Source organism: Berghia stephanieae, chromosome 12 (assembly GCF_034508935.2).
Source record: "Berghia stephanieae isolate SIO BIC M18660-M18661 chromosome 12, UCSD_Bste_1.3, whole genome shotgun sequence".
In the NCBI taxonomy this organism is placed as follows: Eukaryota; Metazoa; Mollusca; class Gastropoda; order Nudibranchia; family Aeolidiidae; genus Berghia; species Berghia stephanieae.
In genome coordinates this window covers 26452530-26478464 of record NC_088371.1, presented here as the reverse complement: position 1 = coordinate 26478464, position 25935 = coordinate 26452530, and the positions used below count along the sequence as shown (strand labels likewise).

Below are 25935 nucleotides of genomic sequence, written 5' to 3'. Positions count from 1 at the left end.
TTTGTCAGTTTCCATTGTCTCATCATACATTGACTGTGAAATTAAATTTTTGCATAGAATCATCAAGAAATGAAATGAGTAGGAAAATACCAGAAGACAATAGAGAATAAAACTTTCGCGGGGGCGATGGGGGCTTGAACCCGCGGCCTTACTGGTACGACAACTCCGCCTGGCCGGGGAGAGCGTGACTCTACCGTATGAGCTATCCATAATCCCACGGGGAACGGTAGAGTCACGATCTCCCCGGTCAGGGGGAGTTGCCATACCAGTAAGGTCGCAGGTTCAAGCCCCCATCGCCGCCGCGAAATTTTTATTCTCTATTGTCTTCTGGCACTTTCCTACTCACTGCATTTTTTTGTTGTTATCAACATAAGTGCCTGCTCCACTCATTATTTCTTCAAAGAATCATCCCGACATACTTCGGTGTCACACGATGTGGGGTACACCTTTTATTTTATATATTTTAATCCTCAATTCAATCCTTTTCCTTTCAATTGTATTTTTCAACAGAAAGAATGCCATACGGACGCTAGACATCATCTGCGTGATGAAACATATTTGTGTGTTGTGTCGTCATGTGAAAAAATAAAGGAGATTAAAGCAAACCGCCATTTTGTTTTTGATTTTATTGAAAAGCTTGTCATAACATATCAATAAGGCACAGTACTCTCCCTCTTCTTCTTCTTCTTCTTCTTCTTCTTCTTCTTCTTCTTCTTCTTCTTCTTCTTCTTCTTCTTGCCCCGATCGGAATCCTTGGCTGGGAGAGGAACAGTCAAAAGTGTAGTTACAGTTTTCTGTGGCTATGTGGTCCAGTGGTATGACACTTGCATTCGAATCTGAACGTCCTGGGTTGGAGTCCCGCTCTGAGCGGCCCTTAGTCTAGTCCTTGGAAAACGCTCTTTATTTACATTCTCTCGCCGTACCCAGGTTTAAATGAGTACCTGGGTGTTACCAGAGTTATCTCTGTCGGGAAAATTGTATTATCGCCTAACAGGCGTCCTGTCTCGTCCTATATGTTGCTGTTGGTCAGGGATGCCATGTAAAGCGCTTTGAGCACGTTCTGTGGATACTGCTCTGTAGAAAAGCTCAAGTTAATAATAATCATAATGCTGAAAAATTATATAGCGCTATAACTCCGAGACACCAGACTAATCAAATAATCAAATTACTTTGGCTGAAACGTACTCATTCACATACACAAGCACACACACACACACACACACACACACACACACAGCACATAACACAAAACAGACAGACCTATCTTGCTTCTCATACCATCTACTGAAGACGAAAAAGGTATGTTTTAAGCGAACGTTTCAAAATAGACAGAGATTCTATTTCACGAATACTCTGTGGTAAGGCGTTTTTATCAAATGTTTTGGGATATGATATTTTTCGCTTGTAAATCATCTCTCTCTTACGTACTGTTATAATGTTTTGTAAGCATTTGAGTGTATTCCTCTTAATGGGATCCTGAACTTTGTCGCCCCCTCCACCGCCGCCTACTGTTTCACTACAGCTTTCTACTACTACTATTATTACTACTACTGCTACTACTATTACTACTACTACTACTACTACTACTACTACTACTACTACTACTACTACTACTACTACTACTGCTACTACTACTACTACTACTCCTACCGCTACTACATACTACTACTACTACTACTACTACTACTACCAATATGTCCTTTATCTTCCATTATAGTCTGGAAAGTTCTGTTCCCTGACGCTGACCTTTGCTTATCAATTATATCGCCCCCCCCCCTGGGGCACCCTATCCTCTACCCACGCCACGCTAACATTTCATTCATACTGCAACCACCATTGAGTACAGACGATACAAGTTATTTTTCATTATATTTTATTTGTTTTCCACGTTTATTTGTGTATTGTTGTGCTGACGAAGGGTTTGTACCCGAAACGTCCATTGTCTGTTTTGTTCCCATACGAAGCCTCTCCATTTTCACTCTTTCGTTAGTATTTTACGATCACCGGCTTCAGGCAGCCCTTACCGTTTTCTACTTAGCCAATAAGAGCACCGTACGGTTTCCATTGGGTAAATTCCATGGTCAGATCACCTTCTTTTTCTTCCCATCTTAATTGGATCATTAGGCACCTCCAGCTTTTAGTTTCACCTGACGATGGCCAAGGGCCGAAACGTCGTTTGTCTTATATCGTCCCCTTTAATATGAATCACACTTACTGACTTTATTTTTCCTATTTTCTCTTGGTCTCTTGGTCTAACATCAAGCTCCAACCAGAATTGTTTTTTCAAGTTAGTAGTGAAGTAAAATTTTACATGTATCTAATCTATTCTACTTTTTTCTTATCTTTAGTCAGTATTACAAGGAGAATTCTTTAATGTTTACGATTAGATTTAGTCATTTAAGTGGATGGACCTTGAACTTCAGCACTCAGCAGACGAACTCGTCTTGAAACTCGGGGAATCACTTTTGGTTGATCATATGATTAATAAAACAAGACAATGCTAAGACTGTTTGCCTCACAGAAAAGAAATATGACGTCTAGAGCAAGTTAACGTAGAGTACCCTTTCCATTAGATTCTTTTAAAGAATCTTTATCAGTTCCACCCTCTGCCTACTGCCCTCATTGTGCATGTCCTCCCCTCTGTTTGCACACGCACACGGGAGTCCGAATAACCACTATTCAGACTTGAGTCCGAATTGCCACTTCTAATTGGAAAACACCCCATTATCTATTAGAGACTATCTATCTATCACTCAATAATCAAATATTCCTCCTTTATGTTCATCTGGTGTAGAGTATAATGGTGTTTTAATCAAACTGTCTTGCAATAAATACCATCTGTTTCAAAATTTTGTTCGTAGACACAAATCGCAATTGTTACAATAAATTGTGCACATCAGCATTAAAGATCAGTCTAAGTCAGTCGGTTTTAGTGAAGAAGAAGGAAAAGAAGAGAGATTTTTTGTCAATTCTAGAGTCATGCCTTGATGCCCTAAAGAAGGAAACTATAGACCTGCCACTGTTCATCTTTTACCATGTCTCTGGACCATAGAGAAGAGAAAACTCTTGTTTCAGATGACTCATCTGATGACGAGGAAAGAGCGTTGCTGAGTGGATCAGGAAGCGTAGATGGTATGGACCATGGATAAGATTTTAATTATTATAACTCATTAGTAAATGGAAGTGTCTAGGGAGACCAAGATTTTGGTCTCCCTAGCCAAAAGGGCTCGTTTTGGCTAGGGAGACCAAGATTTTGGTTTATAGAACTGTTTCTTTATGTTAAAGAGGCGAGTTTTTTCTGATATTTATTCATGGCTTGCCTGTTTATTTTTGTTGCTGTTCTTTCTCTTTTTTTTTTTCTTTTTTTAAGGGGGGGGGGGGGGGGGGGGAGTGGTTATTTTTTAGGCAATAATCACCCCTCCCCACCCACACGAAAAAAAAAATGTCAGAGAAGAGATTGCAAGTTATCGGCCGGTCGCCCACACAAAATTTAACTTTTATTTTTTTAACAATATTTTTAGATTTTGTACTATTTCTTGTACTATTATCCTGGGTGGGGTTCCTGATAATAATGTTAGCTACAAGGCCTAAAAACAAACAAAACAATATATATAAAAAATAAATAAAATAAAATAAAAACAACAAAAAACAAAAACAACAACAAAAAACAAAGAACCCAAACATTTTTTTAAAATCCACAACATGAAGAAGCAGTTCTATAAATGAATACACGGTTAACCTAGAAAAATCTAAAAATATTGTTTTTTAAAAAATTAAATTAAATTTTGTGTGGGCGACCGGCCGATAACTTGCAATCTCTTTTCTGACATTTTTTGTTGTGGGGTGGGGGGGGGGCGTGATTATAAAGAGCCAAAAAAAAAAATAAGAAATAAAAACAAGAACAGCAACAAAAACAAACAGGCAAGCAATAAATAAAAGAAGAAAAAACTCGCCTCTTCAACATAAAGAAACAGTTCTATAAACGAAAATATACAGTTTTACGCCCGGAGACCAAAATCTTGGTCTCCCTAGCCAAAACGAGCCATTTTAGCTAGGGAGACCAAGATTTTGGTCTCCCTAGCCAAATTGGCCATTTTTGGCTAGGGAGACCAAAATCTTGATTTCCCTAGCCTCTACCTTAGTAAATTGGTTCACGGGACATTTGTGGCTATGTGGTCTAATGGTAGGACAATCGCTTTCGGATCGGATGGTCCTGAGTTCAAGCCTCGCTCGGCCCATAGTTGAGTCCTTGGAAAAGGCTCTTTACTCACATTCTCTCACTGTACTCAGGTGTAAAATGAGTACCTGGCATTGTCTGTCAGAAAAAAAATTGTAATATCGCCTAACAGACATCATGTCTCATTCTACGTGTTACATGTTCTGTTGGCGAGGGACCCCTTGTAAAGCACTTTTAGCACGTTTAGTGGATATCGCGCTATTTAAAAGCTCAAGTTATCCATCTTTTTAAATAAGCTTTTGTTTTGCAGATAGATAATGGCATGAATTTTTCAATATCTTTGTCACTATCATATAGAGGGCAGGCCTCGAAGTGGGCCGGGAAAACCAGGAAAAGCCGGGAGTTTTATTTTGAAAGTTCCCGACCGGGAAAAGTAGGGAAAATCTGTGAAAATTGCCTTGGGCCGGGAAAAGACCGTGAGAAAAATCCAGGTGAACAACAACCCAACATCAGACCTGCCAATCAGTATGATTTCCCGTATTTTAGTACGATTTTTGGACCCAAATACGTTGATACGATTCCAAAGGAATATAGTACGATTTTTATTTTGGAGGCGGGTAGATATTTTTTTTTCCCCTCATTTGATGCAATGATACCTAAATGTCATACATCAACTAACTGTTGACAGTGTTTCTGAATGAAGCATCATTTTATACTATAATTATCATTTCAGTCAGTTATATGATGCCGATTTTCACTACTATTTTTCTCATACCATTTTGAGGATCTGCATAGAATTATACATCATGTCAGCTTATTTTATACTTTCAATTGCCTCAGGCCATATTTAAACTTTAACTACTTTAATTACCCTTTGCAATAACTAAAATTACTCTATTTTGATTGTTAAGATTTATAATGGCCTTTAAAAAAAAAAGAATTCTATGATTCTGTGTTTTTTTTAAATATTGGCAGTGGGAAGCTTTAGGAACGCTGCTTGGTTCAATATGAAGTCACTAGAACAATTTTAGAAGTATTTAACTTGTCTCTGTACTTATTACATATGTGGGTATTTCCCATCGTTTGACCAAAAGTAATTTTAGTAGTAGTAGTAGTAGAAGTTGGAGTTGTTTTTATAGTAGTAGTAGGAGTAGTAGAGGTGGTGGTAGTAGTAGGAGGAGGAGGACGAGGAGTGAATACTCATAAAAGAAAAGAGACATGGATCATTAGATAACATTGGAAATAAGGAATATCATGTCGTTTACAGAATTTAAAAATCTCCACTGGTTGCTGAGCAATGGGCATTTTTCGGTTATTTCTGAAAGAGCCCTCGTAGTAGTAGTAGTAGTAGTAGTAGTAGTAGTAGTAGTAGTAGTAGTAGTAGTAGTAGTATCATTATAATTATTGTTGATAATGTCAATATTGTTATTTCTATTATTTGTTTAGATAATTTTATTTTATTTTTGCTTATAATCATAACAAATTATTTCTATTGTGCTTAGGCGAATTGCCTTTATCAGTTAATGGCATCCACTATGAACAGAGAATGTCTGCAGGATCAGCCTTTGATTCTATCAAGGTAATAAGACTAAATATATATATATATATATATTTATGAGTGTTGGTGGGTACTCGTAGGTACGAAAGTGCTCAATAATGATGGTTAGAGCTAATATAAAATATAATTTGTCACTCACATTATATGGCCGAGACGTTCGTTTCTGTGGCTTTCTTCCACGTCCTCAGTCAGCATAATGTCCGACTGAGGACGTGGAAGAAAGCCACAGAAACGAACGTCTCCGCCATATAATGTGAGTGACAAATTATATTTTATATATATATATATATATATATATATATATATATATATATATATATATATATGTATGTATGAGCGTGAATTCCATAGAGTGCTTGACAGTTTTAGGAGCGTGAATTATTTTAATGCTCTCACCTCTTGTGTGTTTTTGTCTACAACATTGTTTCTCCATTAGGATCATCAGGACAAAATGAAGTGAAAGTCTATCCAGTGCACGTTGAAAACTGTTTGCTGCATTCCGGATGTTTATTTTGGCACACTTGTTTATGTGTGTATGTGCATGTGATAGTGTGCTGTGTGTGATGGGGGGGGGGGGTGGAGATTATAGTATTTTTATTTGGATGTGTAATAATTTGATTGTTGATTATTGTTTTTTCCTGTGTGGATATGTGTTGAATATTTCTTTTTTTTCTTCTGTATAGTGCACCATGTTGTGGGTTTTTTACTATGTGGAATTTCTCTTCTAAACATAAGTTGCATTTTTTTGTTTTACAGAGTAGTTCTTATGTTTTGAGATGATGTGATGATTTTTTGGGATGGTTTTTTTCTTGTATTTTTCTATATGGCTTTTTCTGGCACCTTTCATCCACACTTGTTCTGATCTTTATTTTAGTTCTATACTCTACTTTCCTAATTAGGGTTGAGCTATCTAAAAATGTTCAAACCATCAGCGCTACCCTGACATAAAACTATTTTGAGATGATGGGCCACTGACATACATATTTCAACTTGAAATTTTAAGGTTCTTAGCAAACAAATTCCATTGCCTTTTTTTTTTTAAACCAATCATCACACAGGTGTACAAGAGAAGATGGTATATCTTGCTTTTGTTCAGCTTGTTTTCCTGTACGTACAGCGCTGTATGGAACTGCTGGGGCCCTATCTCGTCTGCTGCAGAAGCAGCATTTGGCTGGGACGATTCCACCATTGCACTCCTCACCAACCTAGGCCCCATCGCCTACATGTTCTCGGGTTTCCTTTTTCCTTGGTTGCTGCAGGTGAAAGGTAATGTATTTGTAATCATCAACCTCAATCTTGTAGTCCTCAGAGCCATAAGGCTCATGGTGCTGGAGATTATCCCAGTTTTTCTAGTATTAAACAGACATATGAGACATTAGAGTTAGAGTATTATTTAGATATTTATTTATTTATTTGTTGATTTAATTATTTATTTTTTATTTAGTTGCTTATCCATTCATTTATTTAGTCATTCGTTTATTTATTTATAACTGCAATACTCGTGTGGAAATAATGGCCTGAGCCATGCATAGCAGTTTGTTTATTATCTTTATGTTGTGCAGCTTTATGGTCTTGTGCTATGACATTGACTTTCGAACTAGTAGGTCTCCCATTTGCTTCTTTCTGGGCATAACAAATATCATTTGAGTAGATTCTCTGCTCACATTCTTTCACCCGTACATAAAATTTGTAAAGCGCAATGAGCACATTTTGCAGATTTTCCACTTAATATGAACTAAAGTTTTGTTTTGTTTTTGATTTATTTATTTCACTCATTATTCATTTTTTCATTCTTATGCACTCATACATACTATTATGGGTCAGCGTGGCTCAGCAGTACGGTCTTTGCTTTGTATCCGAAAGGTACCGAGTTTGATCAACTGCCACTGCGCTGTGTGGCCTTGAGCAAATCACCTCGCCCTAGCTCAATTTGCGGGCTGCATTGCTGCTGACACCTGTGTTATTCCAGTCTTCCCTTGGAATGTACCCTAGAGAAAAATTTCCCCTATGGGATGAATAAAGGGATATTTATTTTATTTTTTATTATTTTTACAGGTTTGCGATGGACAATGTTGATCAGCTCATTTCTACTGGGAATAGGGAACACATTGAGATCTCTCTCATCAGACCCCACTACAGCTACAATGTTAGTCCTCCAGCACTAAACTAGGGTTATGTTGTCTTCTAGTCTGCATTTACCTATAGACTCAAAGATCCCTGGTACAAATCCAACTGTGGGTGACACATTTTTCAGTCCTTGCAAAAGGCTTTTTACTCACCTTCTGACTTTAATAACCTACATCATTTTTACTTTACACTTACCTATTACTTTACATCTCACTTAGGAGTAAAATGAGTGCCTGAAACAACAAAATTCAATAGAGCCTTGAGGGCATCGCGTCTGATCCTATATGCATGGGTACAAGACTTGCGGCTTTTTTAAATGGATTTTACTTTCTTTCCGGCATCGAGATCACCCCAGCATAATTTTTCAATGTTAGTGACCGTTGACTTATTTTTATATATGTTATTTATTTTGTTTCCTTAAAAATGATTTGCATGTGTTTGTATATTATTATGGTTAAGTTATGGTTATTTATTTGTTCACTTATTTATCTATTTATTTCTTCTGTCTATTCATCAGGCTTGTAAATCTTCCGACTATTGTCGGATTTCGGACAGTACGATTTTACTCTATAAGTGCTAATATTTATTTTTTAAAAATAAATAGTAAAAATAAAATTCGTAACGTCAATGAACAGAACCAATAAAAAAGAAAATAAAATTATAATTTTATTTTGTTCCTCGAAAAAATCAGATTTTATTCCGTTTCAAATGCCGACTTAAAACAAAACACTAGGCTGTCTATCATTTAGCTATATTATCATGCCACCTACACACTCCGCTAGACGTGGATGTATTCACTGCCTGCCTACTGTTCCCACAGCTAGGGAGAGAGGATCGTGGAGTTCGCGCGAGTCGTCGAACACACACCTAGTCAGTAAATAACTAACACGCACAGAAGTGTGTCAGACCGTTTCTCTCTATTTTACGACCGACACACATGCATTTCTCAGTTCCTCTTTTCTTCTTCCCTTGGATTAATTGGTTCCGTCTGGATGTGAGACGGGGGAAAAAATAATGCGAAATAATTATTTTTCTTCGAAATATATATTCTTCTTCAAAAGCTCTCACATGACCGCACCACCTCCTCCTCTTCTTCTTCTTCTTCTTCTTCTTCTTCTTCTTCTTCTTCTTCTTCTTCTTCTTCTTCTTCTTCTTCTTCTTCTTCTTCTTCTTCTTCTTCTTCTTCGTCTTCTTCTTCTTCTTCTTCTTCTTCTTCTTCTTCTTCTTCTTCTTCTTCTTCTTCTTCTTTATAAGAATTAATCCAAATAAACGAAAGAATCAGCCTAAAAATTTAACACAAACAAACAGGAGCGAAGATACGCAGCTTCCCGTGTCAAGCACTAGATACACATCCTTCAAAAAGGTAGGAATTGTTCTCTTCCTTTCATTTTATAACTAACTCAGACCTGGGCCCAAAAATGTGTGTACTCTCTCAAATAATTGGGATTTTTTTTGATACCATAAGGACCTCATTAATGAACTAAAGTTCTGAAAAATCAAAATGTTTCTTAGAAAGTTGAAAGATGCTAGTTTTTGAAACAGATGTACATTTTTTTAAATATTTCTTTTTACGTGAATGCATGCTCAAGGCGAATTTGACTTTTCACGAAGTTGGTACGCAGAAGGTGCGCCTCTCTAACCCAGACCTGAGCCCACAAATGTGGGTACTCCCTTAAATAATTGGGATTTTAAAAAAACAATTTTTGGTACCATAAAATAAGGACCTCATTATAAATAAGTTGGGGAAAGTGACATGATTTGACTAGTCAATTGACGTGTCATATTTGTGTTGTGTTTATTAATTAATCCATATTTTTGTCCTGTTGTGTCTATTTTCGAGTGTTCAAAAAGTTCCGACAATTTTTTCACCAACCATTTACAGGCCTGATTCATTGATTATATTCATATTTATTTATTTATTTATCTATTTAATTATTTTAATCGTTTTCCTTTTACCTGTATTGATTTGAAAGTATTTGTAAATGCATGGTTCTTATTGGCAATTGCCTAAAATAAACCTTGGAATTGAATTGAACACAATACTGTTCTGAGCAGTAGGTCTGGATCACATTTCAAAATACGTTTCAGGCTTTTTGAATTAGCTAGGACTGGATTTCATGGCTTTATCACCTACCTTACTTGCATCCATGTACCTGTGTAATGTTGCTGCAGACTTGGGACACATAATAATAATATATCTTTATTGTCCTCAAAAAAGTGGCAATTTTTCATTAGGTCACACATTTATAACAATACAATATATTGACAATCCTTCACTTTCACCATTTCCCTATAACACCATCACCATCCTCATCATACTCCATATTATATTATTTTCCTGTAACAAGATTTTATTATTTATAAATCCCAGCTAAATGTGAAGAGACCTTTTCTCAGTCTTTGTCAATCCAAATAAAGAATTGCTATTTTAATTATCAGTCTGACAGCAGATGGTTTATTTGTCACATCACAGGTAATAGTTCTCAGCACAGGGAAGAATAGCCTGAAATTAACTTATTTTGAAATTTGACTGCTCAGAGCAGTATTGTTCAATTCAATTCAAAGGTTTATTTTAGGCAGTTGCCAATATGAACCATGCATTTACATGGGCAACAGTTGCTTGTGAAAGCCTGTGCTCTACCCACTTAACTATCAGCACAAAGAGGGTAGTAACAATGATGCGAATCACGGGAGACCAGTACATAATGATATAACAAGCTGGAACTCGCCTATGAAGAAATAATTTGTATGCATTTTACTTTTCCTCAGCCTTATTTATGCAGGTCAAGTGTTTAATGGCATCATTGGGCCAGTGGCCATGGCCGCAATCCCACGTCTCCTCTATCTGGTTTCCACCCCAGGAGAGAGTCACAGCCACCTCTATCTCCAACAGCTTTTGTATTTTTGGATACGCCATTTCCTTTTTAATCGGTATGTAGATACCATTTTATTCAGTCATCATTGTCATCATCATCACCACCATAACCATCATTATTCAACATCATCATCGCCATCATCATCATCATCATCATCATCATCAACACCATCATCATCACCACCATAACCATCATTATTCAACATCATCATCGCCACCATCATCATCATCATCATCATCATCATCATCATCATCATCATCATCATCATCATCATCATCATCATCATCATCAAATTCCATGTTTCAGGACCAGCCTTGGTGTCAGATGTCAGGTCCAATTCAAATCATACAAACAACAGTCAAAGGTATCTGTGCATGTGTGTGTGTGTGTGTGTCTCTCTCTCTCTCTCTCTCTCTCTCTTTCTCTCTCTCTCTCTCTCTCTCTCTCTCTCTCTCTCTCTCTCTCTCTCTCTCTCTCTCTTCTCTCTCTCTCTCTCTCTCTCTCTCTCTTTTCTCTCTATCTATCTATCTATCTCTATCTCTCTACCCCACCCCCCCCCCCCCTCATGGATTTACCACGCTCAATGCACCATCAGGCCATATGAAGTCATATTATTTCTATTTCATACAGTACCAGTTATATGTTGGACGTTTTTTTTTTTTCATTAATTCTCTTACAATATCCGTCACTGTATAGAGCCAAGTCCTTATGCACACGAAGTGAATTGAATGGGGTAATGTGAGTTAAGTGCCATACCCAAGGACACAACATCACGAATCTTCCGCATTCACTGTCACCCATCTGGCCACATGACGTCTGTTAGGTGATATTACAGTTTTTTCGGACAAAGACAACGCTGTTAACAACCAGGTACTCATTTTACCCCTCAGTACGCTGAGAGGATGTGAGTAAAGAGCCTTTTCCAAGGACTCGGCTATGCGCTCAGTGAGGCTCAAACCCAGGGTCTTCCAATCTGAAAGCAAGTGTCATACCACTATACCACATAGCCACACATTTAATGTCAATGTGAGAAACTATTTTCTTTGTCTTCAATAAAACATAAACGTAACCCAAGTTTCATTATATTTGACATTAAATGGAAATTTAATATCTACATCAAACCGACATGATACTGTTTGGGGGTTGTGGGTCACATCCGGTGACTATCTGGTGCATTTGAATAATTTGATTTTGAAAAATTGCAGTTCTGACTGGATTTTGGTCCACTTTCAAAAGTTTAAAAACTTTGTATTTTATTTAAAACATGCTTTTCAACAAAATACATATGACCCAAAGGGCAGCAAGCAATTGCTATTTTCTATTTAACTTTGACACTATAGAAACTGGGATAAGCTTCAGTTCTATGGGCCTTGTGAACTGAGTGCTTTACCAACTGAGCTACAGGAACTCCCTGTTATGTAGAAGTTCTGTAAGATTCAGATTGAGGATACTAGGACCACGTAGACCAGAGAACAGTCAGGACTTTATATAAAACACAAAAGCATTAGATAAGGGTAAAGTTTCTACCAATGTATTTTATCATTAGAAATGTTGTCTCTCCACAGTTTTTATCATACTGATGACACAAATGATGTGCAGAAATATAACACAGTGGAAAATATGTCTGACGATCAGGGTAAGTGTCAATTTACTTAAAGATCTGAACAAGTGTGTATGAAAGGTGCCAGACAAAGCAAGAAAGAAAATTACAAGAAAAAAAACCATCCCAAGAAATCAGTCGACAAGAAAAAAATCAACCACGGCTGATTTTTTGGGATGGTTTTATTTCTTGTATGTTTCTTTCTTGCTTTGTCTGGCACCTTTCATACACACTTGTTCAGTTCTTTATCTTACACCAGCGCCTGCTCCTTAATTTCTTAAATTTACTTCCTTACTTATCCTCTTTGTGCTTGATCAGCACATAAGGTTGACATGGTGGAATGCCATCTTTCTCGGTTGGACGCCATTTTTGTCATCTGTCCCCAATACCATCCAGTAGCTTTCATTTCTCTCTTGATACTCCTCCTCCTCCAGGTCTCCAGCAGGCAGCCCCTTCTTCTCATTCCCTGGGGAGTCCATGAGGGCTATCCTAGGAATGGCACTCTATTGTTATATTTCATGGCTCAATTACTAATTTTGATTTCCAAATTTAAAAGAAATTAAGCCTCTTTTTTCAATGTGTATTTATCTAGTGGTATGACACCCGCCTTTGGAATCCGGCTGTGGTTGGCACAAAGTTAAGTGTTTCTGGGTGGGGTTCCTGACCTCCCATAGGGGGCAGGGAGGTACTTACTGTGTCTTCTATCCCCTTATATCTGTTTTCCAACTTGCTTCTGGCTGAGAGTGAAACAGTGAAATGTATAGTTAGTTTTAGGATATGATATTTTTTTCCTTGTAAATCATATCTCTGTTTTGCACTGTATTATGTTTTGTTTAGATATTATTTATGAATTATAAACATTTGAGTATGTTCCTCTTCGTGGAGACCTGTGTTTGTGTCTGGATGAGAATTTTAGGTGATATAGGTACTTTGATTGTGTGCTCTTGGAATCTACATCTGTTTCTATTTGTACCAATTCCCCTTTGTCTTACCTTTTCTTGAGTGCTTTAGTTTCCTTAGTTTGTAATTCTAGAACTTATAACTATCCCATTTTCTTCCTTTTTACAGGCGCAGATATGGCCTAATGTGTTGCAAGCCCAGTAAAACCCTTAAAAACATTTTAAAAACAAACAAAAGTTAAGTGTTTAGAAAAGGCTTTTAACTTTCATTCTATCTCCGTACTCGTGTGAAAAATGAGTAATATCACTGGTAACAGTATTGTATCTATTGAAAAAAAATTGTAGTAGTGCCTTAAAGGTGACAAATCTTGCCCTAAATGTTACACATTGCTGCTGGCTTGGGAGTCTTTGCAAAGTGCTTTGAACACATTTAATGGATATTGCACTATATAAAAGCTTAATATATTTGTTAATCTATTTATTCCTATTTATCATTATTAAATTCAGATTTTATATTTATTCTCTTCTACCTGTCTATATCTTGTTTCCAGTGGCAACCATTTTGCTGGATGACATGCACATTGATGATGATGTCATTCAGAAAGCACGAAGGGAGATTATGCAATATATGTATATCGGTGAGTCAGAAATTTATTGAACCTGTATTGGTTATGGGTGAAAAGTTTATTATAATAAAATTATTACATAGCCAGAAACAGCATAGTCTTTTTATGCAAAATAGTGTCCATTCGAACAATGTTAAACTAGGCCCATAAGTGGGTTCGGATGTTAGACCTTGATATATGTATACGTCGGTTGAATCCAAGGTTTCATTGGAGGCCATGGTATCCAAGATGCACTGTATAATTATTCGAACTGAATGTTTGTTGGGTTTTTTTGTATTGTGACTGTAAAGCATCATTGAGAATTGTAAATGGATATTGGTGGTATATGAGTTAACCCATTACATTACATTACACAATAGCTCTTTTTTGTGGGCAGCGTGGCTCAGCGGTACAGTCTTTGCGTTGTACCTGAAAGGTGCCGAGTTCGATTAACCGCTGCTCTGTGTGGTTATGAGCAAGTCACCTCGCCCTAGCTCATTTTGCAGCGCTGTGCTGTGGCTGACGCCTGGGTTATTCCAGTCTTCCCTTGGAATAGACCCTAGAGACAAATTTCCACTATAGGATGAATAAAGGAATTTTTTTTTTTAATTTGTATATAATCCACTAACAATTCCTATCCGCATTTGCTCTATTGAATCAGAGTGTGGCTGGACTTGGTTCCTGTTTGTCTTCATGCTGATCTATTTCCCTGCCGCGCCTCCCCTCCCACCAGGCAGGTCTGCAATACTGGATAGAGAGGATTACTGGGGAGGTCTCTGGTCACTCAAAAGGTGAGAGTAACGTCCTCGGGTGAGAGTCATATATATCCTGGTTACGTCCTCTGGAAGAGAGTTATGACCCCTTTGATGAAACCCTTTACGGGCATGATTTGATTTTACTCTCACCAGCCAAATCCTTTGTCCGGCCGAAGAATTGGAAAAATTCCTTCTTGATTTGGCCGTACCGTAAAAAAGCATAATTTCCCTCCTAAGGCCGGTGGTTACCTGTAGCGATGGTCTCAGTCCGGCCGGCTAATTTTTCGTTTTTACCCATTTTTTTTAGAGCAATAACATTTAGATGAGCTACTTCTATCAAAAAATGATTCCAGCTATAAGTTCAGAGCTTTTTAGAGAGTTTGGGTACAGAAACTCTTATGGAAACAATTCTTTTCAAATATTTTACATTTTGTTAAAAAACGCTTATCGCGTTAATTTTCATGAAGACATGCATTCGCCATCGGAGATGAACACTTCAAAAACCGTGGCCACTGCATTCCACCGATGCAGTGCATGGCACACCCGTAAACTGAACGTCCTCATCTTGGACCAGCCACTCCCATATGAGCCGCATTCCAAAATATTTAGGGGTGACGTTGGATCGCAGCCTTACCTATGTGTTGCCCGGAAGATAGAGAAACACAACAGTCTTCTGAGGAAGCTGGTGGGATCGACTTGGGGCGCAAGCCAAGCGCTCCTGAGAACGTCCACCCTGGCACTATGCTATTCCACCGCAGAGTATTGTGCTCCAGTGTGGGGTAGAAGGAGAAACTTGAGAAGGTGGATGTAAAACTTCGCAAGTCGATGCACATAGTGTCAGGAATGCTGGCAAAAACTCTAGAGAATGGGGCCCGATAATGGCAGCGATCCAGCCCCCCCGATGTCCGGAGGGAGGCAATTACGGGAAACTGGCCGAGTAAGATCCGAGAGAAAGGGAATGGGGATACCTCCCTGAAGCGCATAATGGACAGCGCCCCCGTTTCGAGCCAAAATAAGTCCTGGCAACCCTTGTACGCAGCTTCCCTGACTACAGACAGAGATGCATATACGAGATGGAAGTCAGTTTGGACAAATTCAATCCCTCGTGGGGGCAGGGACGTACACTCCTCTAAGCTTGGTGAGAAGTTGCCAGGCTTTGATACCAGTAAGAGGAGACACTGGGTGGCTGTGAATCGGCTTCGGTCGAGGAGCTGCCTAACAGCAAGTGCGCTTCATCAATGGGGACTTTCCACCTGTCCAACATGTACCCGATGTGGGCAAGAACCCGAAACAGCAGTTGTGACGATGCTACCAGGCGGGTTCGCAATGGTGCACGAATGCGGACCAGACTTTGCTGATTTGGTCGATCGTCATAACATAGTAGTGTGAACCATAAGAGGCTGCTGCTGCCATCGGAGGTCGGGTTTGAAAAATATTTGTTGGTTTGTCATACTTGAACAAACCGTCTTTATTTTTGGACAGTACACAGGGAAATAATTGATGACACTTTTGGCTGAATCGCATCACAATGTAGCCACTCGTTTTGTAGAAATTTACCTACAAAATGCAATGTAAATGTACATTTTATTACGCTATGGCCGAAATGAGTTCTGCTCTTATTTCACTGGTTTCTTTGGGTCGTTCATAAAAAAGCGTATCGGACCCTTTCTCGCCCCATTAATTTATGATACCACGAATGACCCCATACATCCCTGCCTATTATTACGGAACGTCCGTAATTGGTACGGAAGTGTAAGGACAATTACGGACTTACAGAAATAGAAGAAATATTACTGATACATCGTTAAATTAAATAATAATAATTTTTTTTTTCATTATTTACCGCATGCTACAATAAAAAATCTCAATGCTAGGAAAAGACAATGATGTGATAGCTTTTTGTAAGGAAAAGAACCCCAATATTATTTCATCAGGCTGTCCTCAAAATAACATGGTAAGTTTATTTTACATATATAAAAGGGTGTTTCTATCATTATCTTTGTTTGCTTTAGTATTACTGAAATTTGACTATTAATTACTGATGAATTTTGTATTTCTTACTGAATTTGAAATTTTCAAGTAGGCAGGTATGCCCATACCGTAGAAAGGTCACACTGAAGATTTCGCACAAAGTGTGATGTCTTGGTAGTGAGAAATAAACCAAGACGTATATTGTTATAACACACAGATTGCCAGTAATTGGTTTATTTACATTAATAGTGGAGAATCCGCAATATTTGCGGAGAAATAAAGGCTATTAGTATTAGAAATAGGCGGTGATCAGTTATACGTATTATACTATAGTATTGTATTTTTGGATTTGCTAGTAATTCTGTGCTTGATGATAAAAATTTAACACTGGACTTAGGAACAATGCTGATCCCCAACCCTTTGTTTTAGAATAATAGAATAGAAAGATTATCAATACTTGATAATATCAAGAGAGATTTAAAACTACGTCATCATTTTTTGTTGCGGATGGGATTATTATTATTGATAGTATCAATTTCTGTTGTGGATGTGCTCGAATTGCATAGAATAGAATATAGGTAATCGTAAAAAAAAAGTCAAACGTCAAAAAGGACTGGGTATTACGACTTAGCAGATTTTCTTCGTATTAATTTGATCAACGGGTGACAGAGTTAGCAAGAAAAAAAGCTTTGCAAGTTACTTTTAATCAGTGTGTAAAAAACAGCTTTTATCAATTTTAGATTTGATCGTAATTCTGTGGTCGATGATAACATTTTTACATTGGCTTTACGGAACAATGTTGACAGCCAACCCTATTTTTGAAGAAGAATAGATAGATTATTATTACTTGAGAGTATCAAAACCGGTTTAAAATAACATCATTATTTTTTGTTACGGATTTGCTAGATTTGTGTAGAATCAACTATACTCATGTGCCAATGGTTAATTTACTATAGAGTATTATGACTTAGCAAATTTTCTTAGTTTTAATTTGAGTCAACAGGTGATAAAATTAGTCTGAAGTCTAATAAAGGTTTGCAAGTCTGTAAAAAATAGTTTTATAATCTTTAGAATTTCCAGTATATAATTCTGTGCTCGGTGATAAATACTTTTCATTGGCAAAACGGAACAATGTTAATCCTCAAACTCTATTTTTTAAATAGAATAGACAGATGTATTTCACTAATAGAAATTGATAAAAACTATTTTATCCTTTATCTTTTCAAAAAAAAGCTTATCATTGGAGTATTTTTGTGGCACACGTCACAAAAACGACCTTTTGGTACAGTCCCTAATGCATTTTAAAGCAAGCATTTCTATACTTAGAAGTTATCATTTCTAGCTTGCACTTTCAATCAATCATCACTAATGATCATCGCCAAATGTGTGTCTTTATAATGAGCACATTCCATTTGTAAATGTTTCCATGAAGATGTTACTTCGTCAAACATTGAAAAGGAAATGACTTTATTAGTGTGATACAACCAAAACTCATGGTGGCCAGACCTTAATAAATCGTAATTTGCTGACCACCCGTAGTTCAGCCTTACCGTGATAAATTGCAAGGAGTCCATGCTGCAGTGCATCCAGACTGTAACAATACGTGCATTTATAGAGGAAAAAACGGGGGAACGCTAAAATACGGTACAGCCAAACTGAGTTGGCTAAAAGAAATCCGCTTTATTACGGTACGGCCAAATACTTTCGGGTTTTTTGTAAGGTGCCGGCCTAATGACGACCAATATGCTTTTTTAGGTTATGGCTGGATAAAGGATATGTGACTAGTCAACAGAAACACAAAACATGATGTCTGTTAAGCGATATTGCATTTTTTTCAGAGAAAGACAACTCTGTTAGTGGCCAGATGATAATAATAATAATAATACAGTCCACTCCGGATAATCGCAACACCTTGGGATCAGAGAAAATGTTGCGATTAACGAAATTGCAATTAACCGAAGTTGAGTTTCCTGTCCACTATTGCAACATTTTACACATTTGTAAGAGTCCCAGAGATAAGCCGTGATGAGAGACAATATGTTCTCACCAAACCTGTTGATCACAATGCACAGTTGTCAATCACGAAACAAAGGATATCATCGCTCAGTCTCTCATCACAACTATCATCGTCTACCTGTTGTCCAAACCATGCCCAGCCCACTCGCCTCATATCTAAAGGTCACAGATGACCGTATAAACCCAAATTGCAAAGCCCTGCCCTCTTTTGTCTCTAATCGCCTGGTGACACTAATGTAGTATTAAACCCCACCCACTCTCGATTCTTCAGCATGTCAGATTTCAGCCATGATAAAATCTAATCATGAGATTTTGTTTGATTGATTCCTTGAATTTGCCTAGTTTAGGGGTTGAAAATTTGTTGGGATTAACCAAAGTTTGTTGCAATTAACCGCTGACTTTAATATAGAATTAATTCCATTTCTTGGGAAATATTGCAATTAACCAAAAGTATAGCACCCCTTTACACCAAAAGTGCTTGGAAGTGCTTATACATATATACACATGCGATCATATATATCATTCAACAAAATCAATAAAATCACTCACAGAAAACTGAAAGGAAATATTCTGTCTTCAAAAAGGCTTTAAAGGAGGACAGAGAATTACGGTGTTTGGTGTCCGCTGAAAGATCATTCCACACAGAAGGAGCAGGAGATACTCATTTTACACCTGATTATGGTGAGAGAATGTGAGTAAAGAGCCTATTCCAAGGCCTCAATTCTGTGCTGCTCTGAGCAGGCCTCAAACCCTGGATCTTCTTGTCCAAAAGCGAGTGTCATACCACAAGACCACACAACCACACCATTTTAGGGAAATATCAAGCTCTGATCTTCTTTGTTTGAGCTCGTCTTCATTTCTTACTTTTGTCTCAGGTTATTCTGGGAACATCCGAAGTCTGGTCTATAATCAAATCATACTGGCAGCTTTGTGGTCTAGTGGCATGATGCTTGCATTCGGCCTCCTTGTAGGTCCCTGGTTAGAGTCCTGCTGTGCATGGTGCAAAGCTGAGTCCATGGAAAAGGCCCTGTTCTTATATTCTTTCACCCTACTCAACTGTAAAATGAGTACCTGGCTGGTAACAGCGTTGTGTCTGTCAAAAAAATTGAAATAGCGCCTTACAGGCATCATGTCTTATCTTGCATGTTATATATTCTCTTGGATTTTGACCCCTTGTAAAGCGCTTTGGGCTCATTTAGTGGATATGCTATATAGAAAGGTTAAATTTGTTTTTGTTTTTGGTTGTTTTGCTGTTTTTTTTTATATTTGACCATCCTGCTGAAAAGTGATATAGACAGGCAAAAATCAAAGGGGATTTTGGTTTTGATGCATTTGCTTAAACCTGAATGGTGAATCTCATTTTAACTTGTTCGGAACTATGAAAATATAAAGTATCTCAATTCACAATTGTATATTCAGTATCCTTAATATAACATAAAAATGTCACTCAACTGTCATATTTTGAAATATAAGAGCAATTTTCAGCACCTAAGAGTCATCCCAACATAATACTCTTTTGTGGTGGTGGTTCACATTTGTGAGGCTGGCTGAGAAAACCTGGGAAGATACAGTTTGAGATATGAGCCAAAATTGAAGATAAAGTGTATCCATAGCAACAAATTTTATCCAGAAAAAAAAACGTATAACTTGGGTTCTAATAGACATGGAAAGAAAATTTAAAGTGGTAAATGATCAGAAAGATGTGGTCCACACCACTGCATACATAACTCAATTTATGAAATTTGTGCATCTTTCCAGGTTTTCTTAGCCAGCAATTTTATAAACATGTTATATTTATTTATCTTTCATTGCTTTTTTCAGCAAGTTGGGTTTCCTCCTGGTGGCTTTTTGTTACGGAATATCAACAGGAGTGACTGCAGGGTGGGCTGCATTGTTGAGTGTTACCTTGAAACCCTTTGGTATTCATCAGGTCAGAGGTCATACAATGTGCTTTTTATATCGTGTTGAAGCGATGTGTACTGATTCGCACATCTAATAACCCAAATTGTTGTGGGCTCATTGTTGTAGTGGAAATACTTTCAAACCAAAGTAAAATAATGTCCATTTCCATAGTGTCAAATCAAGTTCATAATTGCTTTCAGTTATTAAACCACCTATTATGTAAATCAGAATTTTTTTTGTTTTATACAATTTCCAAATATTTAAGTTAATTTATTGATACTTTAATTAATTGTGTTTATCTTCTTTTATTCATCTTTTTTTTTTTGGAATAGATTATTTATGGCATAATAAATTAAAGTTATACAAACTATAAAACTATGGTTATATTTTCCCATAATTAAGTAAATGACAATTTTTATTATCCAGTACCCTCTAGATTATGATTTTGATGGTTATATCTGAATGGATAATTTTATAATTTGACCCAATTAGCGAAAGGACTACATTTCCCTTAAACCATAATTTTCCTCATGGTTTATCTGATTATCAATCTCTGTTGGTAGAGCACTCGCTTCACACACAGAGGGACCGAGATTGGGTGCAGTCGAGATTTTTTTCTGATCCGCCTGTCCACCCAGCAGTGAATGGGTAGCTGAGTGTGTTATATTTGATGGAAAGTAATTTGCGATAGATAAGAAGCAATTGCTACTGTCCGTTTCGCGCTATAGAAACCGGGATAAACTCCAGCTCCATTCCATGGACAGAATGGCTCTGAAGGACTACTAATACACAACACACCAAGAGAGCAGTGCCGTTACTGCTCTCTTGATGAACAAAATTAAGAGAGCAAAGTCAAACTTCACCCGTAAAAAGTCGAGCATGTTTTTTTTTCCTCTTCTCAGGGAGAGTCGGGCTGGATAGGATTCTATTCCATATCTGGGGCGTGTGTCATTGCACTTCTACTATGTAGGTGAGTATGGTAAACTCTCTGTCTAATATTTTTTAAATATATTTTAGAAAATATAAAATTCCCTTTATTCATCCCATAGGGAAAATTTGCCTGTTTGTAATAGCCTTTATTTCTCCGCAAATATTCCCGGTTTTCCATGGTACATATAAAATTATTTTCGAAATAACAAAAGACAATTTTCTGAGAAACTGACCAGAAGAGAATTTGTGATATGGCCTTGGAGTGGGCTCCTTAAGGATAAGAATAATTGTGGCTGCCACAAAACAACCTGGCAGAGAGTGATGAATGGTAGACACGGAGAGGAATGGTATGAAATGGAACTCCTGGGAACCAGTAGCTCCTGATCACTGGAGAAAAGATGTTCAAGCCTTATATGCCTCCTGCAATGAGAGAATGTGCTAAGGTTGAATCACAACTACCCAATAATGTAAAAGCTTCAGTGATTAAGGATTGATGTATGTGTGCAGCTTTGTGGTCAAGTGGTATGACACTCATCATCAGACCAAAAGGTTCCAGGTTTAAATCCCACTCTGAGCGGTAAAAAGTTGAGTCCTTAGAAAAGACTCATTACTCACATTCTCTTATCATACTCGGGTGTAAAATGAGTAGCTGGTCAGTAACAGCATTGTCTCTTTCGAAAAAAATTTGTATTGTCACCTTACAGACGCCATGGCTTGTCTAACATGTTAAGTGTTGCTGTTGGCTGGGGACCCCTTGTAAAGCGCTTTGAGCACATTTTGTGGATATTGCTCTATATAAATGCTTGGTAATGTTAAAGGTGGTGCTCGAAGCTCGAAGAAATAAATAACAATGTAAAATTGAATGTAAGCTTCAATTTAATATACGAAAACAAATAAAATGGACATTTCCCCTTTATCAACAAAACAGGATGAATGAAACACTACAGCTGATTGAGATAATGTGGCATTGTTAAGATGAATAAACAAACATTATCTCATTCGTCATCCTGTTTTGTTGATAAATGGGAAACTCAAAACGTCCATTTTTTTCTGTTTTCGTATATTAAATTGAAGCTTACATTCAATGTCACATATTTATTTTATATAAATGCTCAAGTTTGGTTTTTTGAAGTTTTTAAAATTTGTTTTTTTTCCCTGTCAACTAGGTTTGCAGACCACTTCATTCGTCACATCAAAGTCTTCATCATTCTCCTGTACTCATTGGGAACAGCAGCCCTGCTAGTCTTTGCCCTCATCACTGTATACGTTATTCCATACAGCTTAGGTATAGTATGGGCTTTTTACTTTAACTGTTGTCAAAAGTAGTAGTAGTAGTATTAGTATTAGTAATAATAGTAGTAGTAATAGTAGTAGTAATATCAGTAGTTGTAGTGGTAGTAGTAGTAGTGGTGGTAGTAGTAGTAGTAGTAGTAGTCGTAGTAATATCAGTAGTAGTGGTGGTAGTAGTAGTTGTAGTAGTAGTAGTAGTAGTAGTAGTAGTAGTAGTAGTAATAACAGTAGTGGTAGTAGTAGTAGTAGTAGTAGTAGTAGTAGTAATATCAGTAGTAGTGGTAGTAGTAGTAGTAGTAGTAGTAGTTGCAGTAGTAGTAGCAGTAATAGTGGTAGTAGTAGTAGTAGTTGTAGTCATTCAGAGCAACAAGACCCATTGAATCAGCTATTCCTTGCTACCTTTTGGACAAAACGCTTTTCTCTTTACTTTTTTTCTTTATGTTTTTGTTTTGTATTTGTTTTTTGTGTGTTTTTTTTTGTTTTTTTTTGTTTTCTGTCTTAAATTTGAATAGCAAGGTAGTAGTAGTAGTAGTAGTAGTAATAATATCAGTAGTAGTGGTAGTATTGATATCAGGAGTAGTAGTGTAGTATTAATACCAGTAGTAGTGGTAGTAGTAGTAATAACAGTAGTAGTAGTATATGTCATACTCCTATCACATTCTCCCCAGGTCTGGTGTATGTCACTGTAATTGCTGGCTTTACGTTGACCAATGGAGCCATCCCCCTCTTGTTTGAGTTGGCCTGTGAGTTGGCCTATCCAACCAGTGAGAGTGCGGCCAATGGATTCCTTACATTTCTCAATAATCTATTCTGCCTTCTCTTCCTCCTTGTTCTTTCAATTCATCATGTTGGTATGTATTATTAGTACTGTTATTGTTAGTTTTCGTTTTAGAGTACCGCGACGTGGTCTAGTGGTATGACACTCACCTTCGGGTCATAAGGTCCTGGGTTCGAGTCCGTCTTTGAGCAGTGCATAGTTGAGTCTTTGGAAAAGACTCTTTACTCACATTCTGTCACTGTACTCAGGTGTAAAATGGGTACCTGGCCGGTAACAGCATTGTCTCTGTCCGAAAAAAATTGTAATATTCCCTAACAGGCATCATGTCTTGACTTAAATGTTAAGTGTTGCTGTTGGCTAGAGACCCCTTGTAAAATGCTTCGAACACATTGAGTGGACACCGTGCTATAAAAAGCTCATGTTTTGGTTTTAGTATTATCCCAGTCTCTTATGATTTTTGTAGTACATTGAAAATAAATATGAACATTTATACAGAGCATTTCTGTGAATTTAGCATGACCAATGTGCTTCATGATGTTTCATTTATTCCCCCAGCAGACCAAATAGATCCATATTTCCATTGCATACAGTACAAGTTGCTGTTAAGGTGTCCTATTTGTGCTAACCTATAGCCGGGTACTCACTCACATCTGAGTAGGGTAATGTGTGTAAAGTGCAAGGACACAAATGTCGGGCCAAGAAATTTACTCGAATACTGTCACTTTTTCGACCATCATCAAATACTGTCACCCATTCAGTCACTGACCATGATTAACATTTCTCAACATTTGTGACAAGAGACATTGTACCTGCACTGCTGAGCCAATATACCACTCAAAAGTGGGGCGCTGCTCTGCAGATAATGCCTGGGTTATTCCAGTCTTCCTTTGGAATTGAACCTAAAGACATACTTCCCCTTGGGGATAAATAAAGGGAATTTTATTTTATATTTTATTTATTTATTTTATACCACAGCTCGGTGGTCCTCTGTCATGTCATTTGCCTTCATACCAGTACCTAGTACCCTTGTTAAAGTTCTGCTCTGGTCAACGCAAAGTTGATTCCTCTCAATGCACTCAGGTGTAAAATGAGTATCCTGTCAATAACAACAACAAAATTTTAGTAGGGCCTCAAACATCATGTCTTATGGTTGAATTTTATAAAGTGCATGAGGTGTATAAAGTTTTAATCATTATCTCTATAAATGTCTGTCATTCTTGATGAATGGCAAGGTCTAAAACATCTCATTTCCTTCTCTTCTTTCTCACCTCCCTCTCTACCGGCCACTCTCTTGACCACCACTTCCCTATATTCCTCCTCCCCACCTCCCCTTTTTTCCCTACTTCCCTTTTCACACCCCCCCCCCCCCCCTTTCCCCTCTTAACTCCCATCATCACCCCAAGGCATTGAGTGGGAACATTGGGCAGTGGTCGGGTGTTGCTTCATGTGTATTCCTTTAATCGCTGTGCTCAAGAGTCGCTTGAATCGACTGGACCTTGATGTGTTGGAACAATCTATCATAGTGGAATGTGACGATGAAGGCAATGATCCTGGTGCTGGCAACAATGATGATAGCGAGTATGAAGGCAATGGTGACTGTGATAGCATCAATGGCAGAGACAGCATCTCCCAACAATGTCACCCTCGTCAGCCACACCACAATGTGCTCTAATGATAAGAAGAAGAAGAAGACATCGATGAAGAATGGAATATGTGACTGTTCACCTCAAAGTGGTATTAAGTCGGGTTGGTTAAGATGTTGAAAATTGGATTTATAGGCAGAAATATCAGACTTGTGTTGAGTTTGTATGATTTATTGAGGAGAATGGCAACCATATTTTACGGTGCTAATGCCAATAATTTATATTTAGATCAGTTTAACATTAAATTCGGCTTTTAAGCATATGGTTCTTTCCGACATAATACCATTTTGAGATGATGGGTCACATATGTAGTTCTGGTTCTTTGAAGAGAGTTGCTGTGTGATAACAAAATTATTGTCGTGAAAATTCTAAATGTTATGTTTTCTCGAAATTCCGATAGAAATTGATTTGCAATACTGCTGCAATATTTTTAATTATCATCATCACAGTCATCATCATTATTATTATTATTATTATTATTATTATTAGTATTATTATTATTATTATTATTATTGTTATTATTATTATTATTATTACTATCATTATTATTATTATTATTATTATTATTATTATTATTATTATTATTATTATTATTATTATTATTATTATTATTTTATGATCAAATCACAACAATCAGAAATGCCCCTATTACAAAATATTTATTTTCTGCAAGATGTTGCTTTATTGTACACGAAGCTTCATCTCTGATACAGTGGGAGATGGATATATTTACATCCAACTTCAAATGGGACATTCTTGTCACATAGGTGTTGACTGAGACTTAACGTCAAGCGTTATTGAGACTGAA

At 37.3% G+C, this 25935-nt stretch overlaps 1 protein-coding gene across 1 annotated transcript; it reads left to right on the top strand.

Annotated features, from left to right (window-relative positions):
* The first annotated feature begins 2417 nt into the window (after positions 1-2417).
* On the top strand, positions 2418-25617 carry LOC144958095 (solute carrier family 49 member 4 homolog). The gene is made up of 14 exons (XM_078889737.1): positions 2418-3132; positions 5680-5756; positions 6794-7001; positions 7791-7881; positions 10632-10793; positions 11045-11102; positions 12304-12374; positions 13789-13875; positions 14504-14633; positions 20406-20514; positions 21389-21456; positions 22583-22701; positions 23375-23557; positions 24888-25617. Exons 5-14 carry the CDS (start codon positions 10640-10642, stop codon positions 25154-25156), a joined length of 1248 nt encoding a protein of 415 aa, XP_078745863.1. The 5' UTR covers positions 2418-3132; positions 5680-5756; positions 6794-7001; positions 7791-7881; positions 10632-10639; the 3' UTR covers positions 25157-25617.
* The last annotated feature ends 318 nt before the right edge of the window (positions 25618-25935 follow it).

Coding starts and splice junctions, on each gene's coding strand:
- LOC144958095 (XM_078889737.1), top strand. CDS start 10,640: ATGCAGGTCAAGTGTTTAATGGCATCATTGGGCCAGTGGCCATGGCCG. Junction 11,103..12,303: donor CATACAAACAACAGTCAAAG/GTATCTGTGCAT, acceptor GTCTCTCCACAG/TTTTTATCATACTGATGACA. Junction 21,457..22,582: donor ATTGCACTTCTACTATGTAG/GTGAGTATGGTA, acceptor CCTGTCAACTAG/GTTTGCAGACCACTTCATTC.